The 14,693-nt window shown below is 38.6% G+C and overlaps 1 protein-coding gene across 2 annotated transcripts in view; it reads right to left on the bottom strand.

The window, feature by feature from the left end:
• Window positions 1–10,915, bottom strand: part of LOC119821429 (SPHK1 interactor, AKAP domain containing) — a 123,719-nt gene extending 112,804 nt beyond the window's left edge. For both annotated transcript variants that reach the window (XM_038340431.1, XM_038340432.1), the window contains exon 1: window positions 10,839–10,915. In XM_038340431.1, coding sequence (XP_038196359.1) covers window positions 10,839–10,915 — 77 coding nt within the window. The remainder of the gene's footprint in view (window positions 1–10,838) is intronic.
• Window positions 10,916–14,693: the final 3,778 nt, after the last annotated feature.

The raw sequence follows: 14,693 nt of genomic DNA, 5'->3' as shown, positions 1-14,693 counted from the left end.
ACTCCACAATTGCCTTCATCCGTCCCATGGTCTTTGGGATAGAGATGCAAAGTTTGAGTTTTTGCAAAGATTTTTGTCCTTAGTCTCCAGGGAGATAAAACCTTGGCTGTTGGAGGAGGAGGCAAGATGGTGGGACCATGAAACTCATGCGTTTATTAATATGAGCTCAAGTTGATATGAAGAGAATCTCTGTCAAGACATGTTACAGTTCTGTAACTTACGTTAACAGGCAAGCCTGAAAATTCTTCCTTGAGGGGTTTTCCTTTGACTTGAAAAGTGTTGATAATATTTATTGAGGCCAGCCTTCTGGGCTGGTTTTCATGTGGAAGTGTATAAAATCTGTTTCAAATGAGAAGTAAGATAAGGTGGAAAAGAAGATGTAACAGAAAAGTATGATTGAAAGGAGTCATTTGAAGCTGATCCTCCATCGAGAAGCCTTCTTTACAGAAAACAAAGTCATTTGTGAACAATCGAGATGTTCAGGGACCACTACACTGCCAGTGTCGTTGACTCATGCGGATTGAGCGAGTACACCAACATCCAAGGTCACGTGATTTCCCCAGAGATGAGTTTTCTATGTATTCCTACTCCAAATTTGGTCCAGGAACCAGCAGCAGTTGTATGGATCAGGGGTTGTTAGAAGCCTGAGAATTTGGGTTCTTCCTTGTAACTACTGAATCAGAATATAAAAAAAATGGTTGTCAAAGTCAGGTGACTTCTGTACCCACAAATATCTGAAAATCATTTCTCTGTCATGTTAAGTGATGTGTATTCTAATTTGCCACGATTTTTTCCATTCTGGATGTTTTTCATCCTGGAACATTCTTTCAAATGTTCCTCCTCTTTTATTAATAACCCCTCCTCTATTAATTGTGTCTTAGGTATAAATTGTTTCAGGTTCCTCTACCTCCCCCAAACCATGGCGAGCACAGTTCCCCTCCAACATCCTTCCAAATCCCCATAAGCACACAAATACTTTGACATCTCTTACTATTCCCACCTCATTCTATGAAGCAAGATACTCACTGTCCTCTGTGTCCCAGGAGCATCCTAAGCCACATCTGCTTAAAGCATTTGTCAAGAAGGCAAATCTGGGTATAGTATTTCTCTCTCTCTCCGCCTTTAGGATGTGGGTTTTACAAGGGTAGCAACCACGGAGGACCCAGGACAATGCTAGGCAGCAAGCAATTGCCGAGTTTATTTGTTCCCATCTTTCTGGGAAATCAGTTAACCTCAAAAGATTAGACACAAACATGTGTCTGCATTCATTGTTTAATTTTCAGCAGCAGTGACAGATGGTAGGATAAGCCTGAGAAGATAATTTAAAGTATTTCCCAGGATAGTTCTAATGAAAAAAATCCCTGCTGTTATTGTTGCTAAACACAGAGCAAAGCCAAATACTTTTAGTAGATTGCAAAAAATAAGATGTGGTCTTGATTTCTCTCCACTTAGAGGGTGCTTTTGGTAAAATGTAGTGATTATCATTTGCTGTTTGGTTGTGTCAGCCCTTGTCAAGGATGTGGACTCTTGAGCTCTCTTACTAAATCCTTGCATCTCAGCCCTAGAAGAAAAGACTCAGCTCCATCTGGAGAGATCTTGAGTAAGCAATTGAAATACACTCATTATTATCAATTTAAGAAAGTACTACCATTGAGAATTATTTAGAATTCAAAATATGTGTCTGCACAGCTCGAAATGAAAGCTTGCTTTACCGAATGTCCTTATTTTATCCTCACCCAAAGAGATTTACCTGCAACGTGCAGGTTAGGCATTTTGGTCAATCTTTCAAAAACTAATTTGTACTGCAAATTACATGATATGCTAGTATCTCTTGTTTTTGATCTCCTGAGTCATCTCTTGACTGAGGCTTGGTTCCTATCTTTGATTAAGCTTTTAGCATGATTTTTATGAGTGCCCTTTGTAGCTATGCCTGGCCCTTGGTCTACTAAGCCTAAAGTTAACAATACCCTTCCTACCACAGTTTAGCAAGAGGCCTCTTTTTTTTTTCTCATTTTTTTATTAAAGATTTCCATCTCCTTCCCTTCTCCTCCCCCTTCCCTCCCCTCCCTTCCACCCATACCCCCACTCCACCCCTCTCCAAGACAAAGAGCCATCAGGGTTCCCTTCACTATGTTAAGTCCAAGGTCCTCCCAGCTCCCCCTAAGTCCAGGAAGGTGAGCAACCAAACTGACAAGGCTCACATTGAGCCCGTCCATGCTGTAGAGTTCATGTTCATTGCCGTTGTCCTTGGTTTCTCAGTCCTCCTCCACCGTCAGCCACATTCAGAGAGTCCAGTTTGGTCCCCTGTTCCATCAGTCCCATTCCAACTGGACTTGGTGGTCTCCCGTTAGATCTGTCCCACCGTCTCAATGGGTAAATGCACTCCTCACGGTCCTGACTTCCTTGCTCATTATCTCCCTCCTTTTGCTCCTCATCGGGACCTTGGGAGCTCAGTCCGGCATAGGGGTGGGGTGGGATGGGGGGAGGGGGGATGGGGCGAGAAAAGTGTGAAGTGGAGGATGGGAAGAGCTTGGGGGAATAGGATGGTTGGGATATAGGAAGGGTGGATATGGGAACAAGGAATTATATATCTTACTTAAGGGAGCCATTCTAGGGTTGGCAGAGACTTGACTCTAGAGGGGTTCCCAGGTGTCCAGGAAGACGCCCCCAGCTAGTTCCTTGGGCAGCTGAGGAGAGGGTGCCAGAAATGTCCAGATCCTATTGCCATACTCATGAATATCTTGCATATCACCATAGAACCTTCACCTGGCATTGGATGGAGAAAATGACAGAGCCCCACATAGGAGCAAGAGGCCTCTTAAACTGGCTGACCTGACAAACTTTCTCACCCCTTCACCCATGTTACGGTCCTTGATCTATCTTTAGCAAGTACCCTTAGTTCAGTTTTACAAACTCCCATACCTTTCTATGCCTACGTAGTATTTCCCTTTTTGGTGATCCCTTTATCCTGCCTCTTGTCTAAATTTCTCCTTAGTATATTAGAGTTACGCCCAGATCTGTATTAATGTCACTTGTATCTATTGAAGTAGCTTACATAAAAGCTTTCTTGTCAACTTAGACATCTGGTACAAAAACAAATCTGTTTTACACTGTATTCTCTAGTTGTATCAAGTAGGCAAGATTTTGTATTCTTTTTATGTTAAATTTTGTACTCCTATGTATGCCCTACTTCTTCCACCCACAAGTTTGGAGGTATCCAGGCAAATTGAATTCTTGATCAATTTAGCTGTGGTTGAAAGGCATATTGAGTCCTCACGAACTGTAAGAGTTTAGTAAATGTATACGAGGAACCAATTAGTCAACATTGAGCATATTTGGAGATCATCTTATATGTATCCTGTTTCAATACTGAAATGTTTTCAAATAACCAAGAAATGAAGTATAGGCCATTGATATCATATACCAGTATAATGATAGCAATAACAATGCTATCAAGTGGCAACCCTTTGATGTTCCTACATGAAGAAATATTTAGAAGCAAGTGAAAAATGGCCACCTCATTACCTGCTGTCATATTATACTTCAAAGCAAGTATAAGCAATATGACAACATTGTGATGCATTATCAAAGAATGAAAGGCATTACCTTGTAAATAAGAGGTAGTTAATGACCTTTCCCTATAATTATTTTGTCCATGGATCATATAGAATTGCCATGCAGACCCAAGCTTGGGTACCATCTTTTTACAGTACTTTGTAGTGACAATAAGAGACTACAACAGGTAGTTCATTATTAATCATAAAACAAGTGGGTTCTTCTTGACAGAGACAATGGCCACAAATTAGCTATGCTCTAATTCAATCTCAATGATTAAGTAGCAGATAAAGAACAAAGGCCTGATTATAGTCTTGTTGCTTCCTTTGAAATATAATTTGTAAAGCCAACAGCTAGTAATTTCTCTGTTGTCGGTACTACTTGTACTGAAGTCTTTTGTACTAAGAATTGTGTTGAATATTGTATAATTAAAGCTCTTTATTTGGAGATTTCAAAATCTAGCAGCTTTATCCACAAATAATCTGAAAATACATCTTGATTAGAGACTAGGCAAAATGACGGTATTACGTTAGGAAAGACAACCAACAGTGAGTGTTTGTGTATGAAAGGGATTGTGCTTTCTCATAGTGTTATAATTGGTGCACAGTGTTGAAGGGCTTCTGCAGAGCAGGGTCTGTGTGTCAGATACTGGATTTTGCAAACTCATGCTATTTCTACTAAGGAGATGATGACAGACAATATGCACATGGCTTTAATCACTACCATGCAAAATCTTAGATTTTATTTTTTTTAAGGTTGCTTCACAGTCTTGGACTTCACCAAGATCCTAAGATGTAATTTGGAAACTGTGCCACCTAGCTCAGGAAACAGATCAAACCAGAAAACACAATGATTATATGTAGTTTTGTACTAGTAAGGCTACAGGGGAAATTCTTTCAAAACATACAGGCTATCAACCATATGCAAAAACTCATGAAGTAGTAACATTATGACAATATTCATATCACTATTGTTAAGTTAATTTTTATGAATGCATTCATATAGAGAAGTGCTTTGATGTTTACTATGTGAATAGTTATGCCAGAATTTAATCTCTTTCTTTTAAAAATGTAAAAGGTATTTCAGCTGCAAAGATAAAATATATTGCTTATGTCTCTTCATTCGGCTGCATCAGACCTTAGTGCAGGTGAACTCAGGAAACATGATACGGGCATTGCCTCAGTTCCCTCCTGCTTGTACCTCCAGCACACTACCTAGGCAGGAGACTCTCTGGGTTCTCTACTTCTTCTCCACACCACTCACTTCTCCCAAAGGTGCTAATGTTTAATATCTCAGTATTTGCACCCAATTGTATGTTTTACTTAGTGATTAAGTTATACCTACTTCGTAGATAAGAAGCTGAGCATTAATATATAACCTCATGTTACATAATTCTGTCAAAATGACAACCCCAGATTTGTTCCCCCACTCTTGACACTGCACAGTACCCTTCTCTACTCTGCTTGCTACCAATTCCTCTCAGTCTTTGAGTCTATGACAAAGCTAAGTGAGATCAAATGTGGCCAGGACTCAGAGCCCCCATGTTCAAGAAATCTAGCTGTAAGTGTTACTCAATCATCTTCTCTAATATTTAAATTGTTTTTCTCTCCACCTATGGAATGTAGACACCATGGGCTACTATGGTGGCTTGATAAGATTATTTCCCATAAAGCTGCAACATCACACATGGCACGAGAAAACACTCGACATGAAGCTGAGAAATGACACCTCCACAAGTACTAAAGATTTGTTTATTCCAAAAAGTCTCCTAGTTAGGCTTGCACCCATTTGGAAAATATAATATATGCAGACTTTTTAAAACAAATGTACACATACTTAGATTTTTTTCTTTGGACCCAAGTTTTCAAGATATTCAGAACAGACATTTCTATATTTAGGGTGATCCATGAGCATTATCATGATGCCATTAAGTGAAGACTCACAAAGGTTTTTGAAAGTCCAAAGACCACAAGAGAATACAATTAGTCTATAAAGACTGTAAAAAATGTGGCCTGTTCAGGCGCACAATACTTTGTCTACCACTGTGGAAAATATCAAAATAAACCAAACTTCAAAAAAAAACCCCAAAAATTATTATATGGCATAAAACCGAATTAAAAATGTTTCTAGAGCAAAGAAATTGTTTTACAAAAAATAATGCTACTTCAACTGGCAAAAAAATCAAAAGATTATTTCAATGGATATACAACAATTTTCTAAGGTAGTTATATCTTTTTCATTGTGTGTTCCTGTTTGCCCTATATATTTGCCTGGCAGAATCTTTGTTCCAGAGATCCTGGAAGAAAGGCGTCTGAGTTTCTGCTTCATTTAGCATAAGCATCAGGTCTCACAACTGGAAGGAAGGAATGTGACTGGAGAGAAGGTATTGGATGGGCTGAGCCCCGCAGGGAACAAAAGAAGAATGACAGGAAGTAGGAATACAGACATAGAATTTTCAAATGCACCTAGTGATTTTAGATCTGGAGTATAGACTTTGAGAAATGTTTGTTGGCAACTAAGAAAAGAAATACATCTTTTGATCATTCAAATTATGAAAACTAGTTTGCTATTCCATTGATAGGAAATATGTATTGACGTGTTATTTCTGGAAATATTCAGTCACAGGTTTTTCTGGAAAACCATCTGACCAAGCTTTCCCCAAATTTCACCCATTCTTGCTTCTCACCTAGGTGGGATGGTTGGACTGAGACATCCCTTGTACATCTTGGGCATTTGAGTACAATGTAATGGATTGAGGGGTGTGGCTTGTGAAACAAGAAAGCCACCCAAACCAGCAAACCCTGCCTTAGACCAAAAGCAATGTCCCACAGTGAAAGCATCCGGGTTGCTGGGGAGAAGTCTGTTATCCCAGGTTAAGTGTCTATAAATCCGAATCTTGCCACTTTTTGCTTCTCCCTCCCGAGACTTACAGATTATGTCACACATTGTCCATATTAGTGAGTGATGGAATAAAGTTAAACCCAGAGAATCTGCTTGACTGGGAACAATGAGACAAGAAGAGATGGAACTCTCAGAGTTTGCTGCGTGGCATTGCTGGTACTGTGTAAAATAATACCATGTCATAAATACAATTTTTTTAAAAGAAGTCCATCATAAAATGTAAGGTTACCAATCCTAACGGTTTTATTTTCCCTGTATTATCCTAATGAGTTCAGGACTTGAGCTGAACTTTATTGGGTACACGAGTATATTATAAAAATAGCCAAAGAACGTGGGAAGGTTATCAGAAAGTATTGGAATGGAACTTTGGAATGATTTAGAACAGACCTTAAGAAAAGGCTGGGGAATAACCTTGGACTGGTGGTTCTGTACTCAGACGTTGGCATGCGTATTAGCATTTAATGATTTTCTTTGAAAAATGTGCTTGTTCTCACAGTTATGGGTCGCTCCTCCAAGCTCAAGCAACTCAACCCACTCCTTACAAATGCACTTCCATTTAATGGCTTTAAAATGCACAGGTTGTTAAATGTCGAAAAAGGTCCAAATAGGAAAAATAAGCGTATAATAGAGGAAGGCTATCTCAAAAATAGCAAGAGTATAAACAGAACCCAAAGATTAGGGGAGATATTGCTCTGCACAGTTGTATTAGCTTCCAGTATTTTTAAACAGGAAGAGTATACCCATAAAAATACTGGGACGGTGTAAATTGCCCTGCAGCAGACATTAGCTGGTGAATGTGAGACTCCTGTAAAGCATTGAGCCTGTTGTATTCATTTTATTGGCCTAACGTATTTGATTATTTGGCTCCAGATAATAAGGATACTAGACATCTCATATTTTCTTCCCTCGGACCTTTTTGTTTTCGTCAATGCTTTTGAACCAGAAAAGTTTTTGGTTTGCATTCTTCCCAAAATAATTTTATTTATCTAAAATGCTTCATGTTCCAGCATGTTTAAGAGTAAAGTACAAAGGGTTTCAATAGGCCCCTGCCTCTCCCACACACAGTCAACAACATGCTCTACCAGGCTGGTCTGCTTATTATACAACTGGCAAGCCTACCTACAGAGGCATAACTATCACCCCGAGTTCACAGTCTGCATTAGGGTTGACATTCTCTGCTGTAAATGCTGTGGATTAGGAGAAATGACATGTGTCCACTATTACATTACTACATGGGGCACCTTCAAAGTGCCAAAGTTCCCTTGTGTTATTTCTGTTCAACTCTACAGCACCTACCCACAGATTTTGTTTATAAAGCCATGTGTTCCCAGATTGCTTCCTAATTTGCACTGTGTTATTGAATTAAGAACTTAGAAACACTGTTGGAATGTTGATGAGATCTTTTTGTAATAGTAACAGAAGGTTTTGTAACTTATCTGGGCAGCTACTTAACATAGATAGAACATAACTGATCTTTTTTTTTTTTCTTTCTCCAGGACAAAACTCTCCATAAAGAAATCATGATTCAGTAAACGTATCTTTTCCTCTCAACCTTAACACATGCCAACCTCCACTCTAAGGCAACACTTTTGTAGCTAAGCGGGGTTTACAACTTCAGCGGGAGTGAATTAGAATTACCACGGTTATCCTTCAGTGTATTAGTTAGTTCTTGATATGAAATGGATATCTGACTCACTATGAGACCCCATGAAGGACAACAGTGCCCCCAATAGTCCTCATTCCATAAATGTGAGAGGTTCAGTCATGATACCACATTAAAGATCTTTTGATTAATCTTCAAGTAAGTCAAATATTAATAACCATGTCTTAGCTTCAGTTTCTTTTTTTCAGTTTTTCTTCTTGTGAAAGCCAATACTCCTGAAATACAAGTATCAGTGAATGAATCAGGTACATAGGAATAATCTACATGTACCCTAAATGAAATATTTACATTTTTAAATTTATCTGTTTGTTCATTTTAGACCACACAAAATGTGTGTAAGTCCTAATTACAGTATTTGAAGTCTTTAGGAGTGGAGAGATGAAGTGTAAAAAGTCTACATATTAAAAATCTTGTATAAGAGAAGATTCACTGTTCATTTTAATAAGTAAGATTTGAACATTTCTTCTTTGTGGTATGTAGAGCCTTACAACATAGTGGTTTAAAATCTTGAACTGGGCTTCCAACTGTTGTTCATTGCCTTGACCTTGGGAATAATACTTAATCTTGTTGAACTCTTCTCTGCTAAACGGGACTGATGTTAATCACTTTATAATATTCATTGCGAATGAAAGGAAGGCAACCTTGATGAAAAATACATACACTTCACTGAGTGATATAGAGATTTGCATTGGTATGGATCTTGGTTTATTGATACAAATTTAAGGTCAATTTTGTTATATGTGTATTTCTGCTCTTGATTAAGCTATTGTGTTTATGCAGCTCATTTAAAAATGTAATGTATAGTTAAGAAATATAGGTTAATAGATAATCATCTATAATAGTCAAGTTTGTAGTCATTTTAGTTAGGTTTTTGAGATATATAGAGATATATTTCAGTTAGATAATCTTAAAACGTTTCAAAGGCCTATGGAATATGGCATTTAAAATATTTTAGGAACTTAGGACTTTACATGACAATGAGACACATCTACTCTTAGCACCTATCCACTGCAAGAGGATGGTGGGCAAAGAAGAGGCTCCTTATGGAGTTTGCTAGCCATTTGGGAAAGAAATTGCTCTTGCCTGGACTTCTTGATGTCATGCTATATGAAATGGACATGCAGGACCCACAGAAAAATGACTGCCTAAAAGTGAGATGGTCCTTCCTGCTTCATGGAAAAGTCTGCCGGACACTATGGGCCTGTAGGCTGAAGATGGATGATACCCCAATGCTATAAAAGAACTTTGGGTTACTGTCCAGGCAGCAGAATGTCTCTGTCAATTCCAGAGTTTTGGAAGTTGCTTACAAATGCACTTCCTATTTACTTAGGTAACATTATATCCTTCTTGAGTGATGGAGTTGAAGAAGAGACAGTTATAATTATAGTTTTCCTTAATTATGATAAAAGATAAAGTAGATATAAATATTGTAACTGTAATTCTTGCTTGATACCTGTTTTGTTATATATAATTTTACTATGTTAAAGTTAAAACCTTCCTTTTTATTTAAACAGAAAAAGGAAAATGGTCTGGGAAATCCTTCTGCATATGTGTTTTTTTTATTAGTTAATGAATTAATCTGTTTTGGCCAGTGGCCTAGCAGAATAGGGCAAGGCGGGAGTTCCAAGCAGGCAGAGGAGAAGAGCACAGGTGGAGTCAAGAGATGCAATGTAGCTGCCAGAGGAGAAAGATGCTAGCTGCTAGCTAGAACCTTGCTGGTAGGCCATGACCCTCATGGTAAAATATAAAATAATAGAAATGGGTTAATTTAAGATGTAAGAGCTATCTAGAAATACACTTAAGCTATTGGCTAAACAGTATTGCAAATAATATTGTTTCTGAGTGATTACTTCATATCTGAGCATCCGGAAATAAACAGACAACCTTCTGCCAACAAGTAAGTACTTACTCGTTGTGGTAGGACTTTTACAGTCATCCTAGTATTATTGCAGAGCCTGGCCTGTTATATCCATAAAGTCTCAGAGTCACAGACTCAGTGCTTGACTATTCCATCACTCAAGAAGCAGACTCTAGAAGAACCTGTGTCCCCACCCTCCACAACCCCCCTCTATAGTTTTGCCTAGACTACCTGGTTTCCTCAAGTGGTTTTTACTATGTAAGAACTGCTGTGATGGGACCTTCTGACTATTTTGAACGTTTGGCTCTAGAGAACAACAATACAGACTGGGAGTAAGGATTGGCAGGAGAGGTTACCTTGGTGGTTGGAATCAGGTAGGATACTATGCATCAGTATAAACACATCAAGGGGTCTGGACTTCCACGAAAATGCAGTAGAAACCAAGCCTGATTTTAAGGTTTGCAACATGACATTCTGCCGAAGCAGTTTTTACCACCTGTCTAATAATACTGAAATATCTCCAAATAGTTGGGAGCCCTTTAATCAGTAAGAATGGAGGAGACACTGAAGTGATAAAACATAGGGGATCATGATATTGAAATATCTCTTAATGCTTTGGAGCCTTTAAACAGGAAGAAGACAGGGCACTGAAGGGGTAGAACACAGGGATTAAGTGTGACAATAATTAAGAGGCTAGGTGCGTGCCATGTTTGTATTTCTACAACTGTGCCATCAAATAGTAAGTCATCAGGGTCAAAACATTCAGCCGTGTTAACTGGGGACTTATGGGTACTGGCATTAAGAGGACCCTGATCATGACTTGGTGCTGCAATCCCCTGGGCCCCAAGCCCCGCAACCCACCTGTATTCCTGGGAGTGTCTCTTGGCAGGCAGGGCGGCAGAGAGGCAGGTAGGAGAGTTTGGTTCAACTACCCACATGGCTGATGGAGAGGACCACACCCACCATTAAGGGGTTAGAAACACCAGCAGATTTGGAGAGGAAGCCAGAGAAGAGGTGATGGGGAAAAAAAGAAAGAAGTTTTAGTATTGCTTAAGAGGAGAGACAGGTTTACAGCATGCCAGTTTGGTACAACAGTGGCTACACAGCAGGTTCTAGCAAAGGCTTTAAAATTCAGCAAAGAGTCTAAGGATTCCTGGCATTTGCTTGTATGCCACCTGACTTGAGTTGACATGGGTCACAGTGGATTTATATTTAAGACTGGCCATCACACCGTTTGTGCATTGGAAAAATAGGCGTCATTTTTGCAGATGAGAGTTTCAGGCCTTCTCCACTCATTTTACACACATTTTTTTTCTGACAATATTTTTTTTTCTTTTCTTTTCTTTTTTTTTTTTTGGTTTTTCAAGACAGCGTTTCTCTGCAGCTTTTTTTTTTAGAGCCTGTCCTGGACCTAGCTCTTGTAGACCAGGCTGGCCTCGAACTCACAGAGATCCGCCTGCCTCTGCCTCCTGAGTGCTGGGATTAAAGGCGTGCGCCACCACCGCCCGGCTCTGACAATATTTTTAAGAGAATAGTAATGTAACATATCATTTTAGATATTTGTCCTTTGAAAGATTTGTAGCAAAGGTTTCTGTATAATGTATGTGTATAAGTTGTAGTCCCTTTGAAATGCTCACTCCTCTTTTACATGAAGATTGTTGGCAAAAATAACCCCATAGTTTAGATTCTTGAATGTGGACCATTTTTTAAAATCATTTTCTCAACTGTGTGTTTTACAAACAAGTAATTGACAGAGTAAAAATCCTTATTTTAGTTTTAAAAGAATACCTTGCTTATATACACAACAAAGTGTATTTCTTATAAAATAAAGCAGATATACGTAAGAAAAAAATCATCCCTTAAGTATATGAATATACCCAGACAAAAAGTACAGCATATTAATAGTCCTATTAAATCTCAATTCTGTTGCTAAAAGTTAAATATAAGAGCACTCCATCACTGAGTTCATAAGTTTGATTTTCCCGGAGTTCAGTTCCGTGACTTGGATTTAGAATGCAGAGGGTGTTGCTCTATGATGTTGGCTTCCAACACAAAGCATTTGTCTACTCATAGAGGTCGAATAGCAGATCCTGAGCTAGAGAGGGAAGCCAAGTGGTTATTATATGACCCTACTCTCACATTTGGTCTAAGAAAATAACTTCAAACCATCCGATTTTACCATGAGGTTCAAAACTGCAAGAAAGAATGAAGTATCTCCTTTCTTCATTTTCACATGAATTTAATTACTTAAAAACAAATAAATGTATTTGTTGGTAAAGGATAATATTATAAATTCTCATTTTAGTTCACACAATCCTGTTTAAGTGCATCGAGCTGACACAGGAAAAAGTATATCTGCACTGCACCCCGTAAAAAGTGTGTGATCAAAATCAGCAGTAAAAGCATCCTCAAGTTTTAAAGAATGTTAGGTATTTTAGTATCTGATTAGTCTTCTAATTGTTTATCTAAAAGAAAAAAATCTTAAATATAAGAATAAAACTTTATATTAGGTTATCTCTTTGGGGAATTAAAATATTACTAAGTTATATTTTTACTCATGTGGATAGCCATTTTAAAGTTGACTCATAAGGTTTACTATTTAACCCAAATGTGAAGAGTTTCCTAAAAAAGAGTCTAGTGACATTTCTTCTATTTTTTTAGCACATTTATTCCTAGTAATAACGTCATTCTCTGAGTACTAGCAGTTATTAGCATAATATTCATGTGTAGTTTCCATCCCACTTACTGTCACTTATTATGGGCTCCCTGGTATAGTTTTTATTGTGCCTGTAATATTATCATGCTTTCTTTCAAAAGATAAAATCCAGGCCATGAGGCAGGCCTAGCACCTCCACCTATAACTTAGTAATAAATAACCTTGCCATTCATTCAGTAGTCCATTTCTAAAATTCAAATTAATAGAGTTAGTCTTTGATTTCTAAATGTAGATAATGAGGAAAAAAGTAACTGACATCCGGGCTCTTATGTAGCTATAATCTGCATGCAACTCCTGTTAATAGGAACTGGTATCATAGCCTGTATGAATCATATCAACAGAAGAAAGGTACTCTCTAAAGAGACCCCCAAATATGCAGTATATAAATGACTGAGTTAGATTCTTATAACTTGATCGACTCCGAAATAACCAAGGTTCAGGAAACCTTGAGTTGTTCTTAGAGACTGCATTTCATTCTTTCCCGGAGAAAGCAGACCATGGAATTTTACCGAGATTGCGAGATGAGCAAGTTGCCTCATTATTAGGACAATAGAGCCATTGGCACAGCAGGTCTATGGTGCTGCCTCATTAGATGCTACTGGCAAGAGTGAGCTGAGAGCAGCAAGTGAGCAAACAGCCACAGTAGTTATGTAAAGTCTCCCTAGCTGCTTGGTAGCCTACCACATTTGCTTTCTTATTTATACTATATGCAAAAGAGCCATAACGGACTTCCAAGAGACATCGTGAAAAGTTAATACTTATTGCAAATTATATTTATAAACAAATGGAGCGTCCAAGTGGCTCGTGCAGGAAGAACAAAGGCTCAGAATGTAGAAGTCCTCCTTCGGTGTGACTCAGGGAGGAAGCAGCAGGCTGTTGGTTTATTAGCCAGTTTCTAGGCAGAGTGGAATGGAATGTGTCCTATATAGAGGAGCATCATGGTGAGATATGTCTTCCCTTGGGAAGGATTACTTAAGCTAAGATGTGTCACCTAAAAGAAAGAATGTTTTCTTCTTTGCCTGCTTTGAGATGAGAGGACTAACTGACATGTTTGCTCTCATCCAGTCTGCCCTGATTTCCCCAACACCAGAAGACTGTATCTCAACTGTAGCTAGGATCCAATTACAAGACTTGACACATGCTGCTATACTCTGAAACTTTAGTGTTTATAGACTTCGTGCCTAGAGTGATGCGGTGAAAGAGGCCATGTGACCTTTGGGGGTTGGCATAGTGGGAGTCTTTTAGTCATGGGCATGTTTCCATGAAGTGTGTTTCTCATCTTTTCTCTTTGGCTTCCTGGCTATGAGGAACATGGGCTTTTCTGCTGCGGTGTAAAGACAGTCTCCAAAAACTGAGTTCAACCAACATCAGACGATATCTTAAAACTCTGGCCTTAAATGATATTTTTCCTTTTTAAAAAAACTTATTTCAGACATTTATTAAAGAACAGAAAACTGACTGATGCAGGAGCCAGGCGGGAGTTTTATTGTATTAGAGTTCGCGGCGGCTCTTGTGTGTTTGCTGAATGGCGTCTTTCTCTACTGGACACTTACTGCTTCAAGGAAAAATGTGACTTTAAGGGACAACAGCAGTAAACTGTCATGGCTTCATATCCAAGGCCTTCATGTCACTAGTTCAGAGCTGCTCATTTTCTCTGGTAGAATCTTCTTGAAAACCGAGGTACTCTTGCTTTTCTGTAAATCATTCAATCAAAGCAAAATTTGCTTCTACCAATTTGCTAGCACGTTCACTGGTCAACTTCCAGCACAATAAGCAGACAAACGATCTTTCTGAGCAACCAGAAAAATCATCCACAAATCTTCTGAGTTTTTCTTTATCCTTCACCTAACTGATATTAACAGCCAAGTATTGTGAAGGGTGTCAAGATATGTCAGCAAGGGAAGGGGAACCAACTCTCGACTTCATGAGTTTATATGGTATTTCATAAAAGAGGCCAAAAAGCTACTGGCAAGAGTGAAATAGAAGTGTAAAGAAGGTGG

Source organism: Arvicola amphibius, chromosome 8 (assembly GCF_903992535.2).
Source record: "Arvicola amphibius chromosome 8, mArvAmp1.2, whole genome shotgun sequence".
NCBI classification, from domain to species: domain Eukaryota; kingdom Metazoa; phylum Chordata; class Mammalia; order Rodentia; family Cricetidae; genus Arvicola; species Arvicola amphibius.
This window is presented reverse-complemented; position numbering and strand designations above follow the sequence as displayed.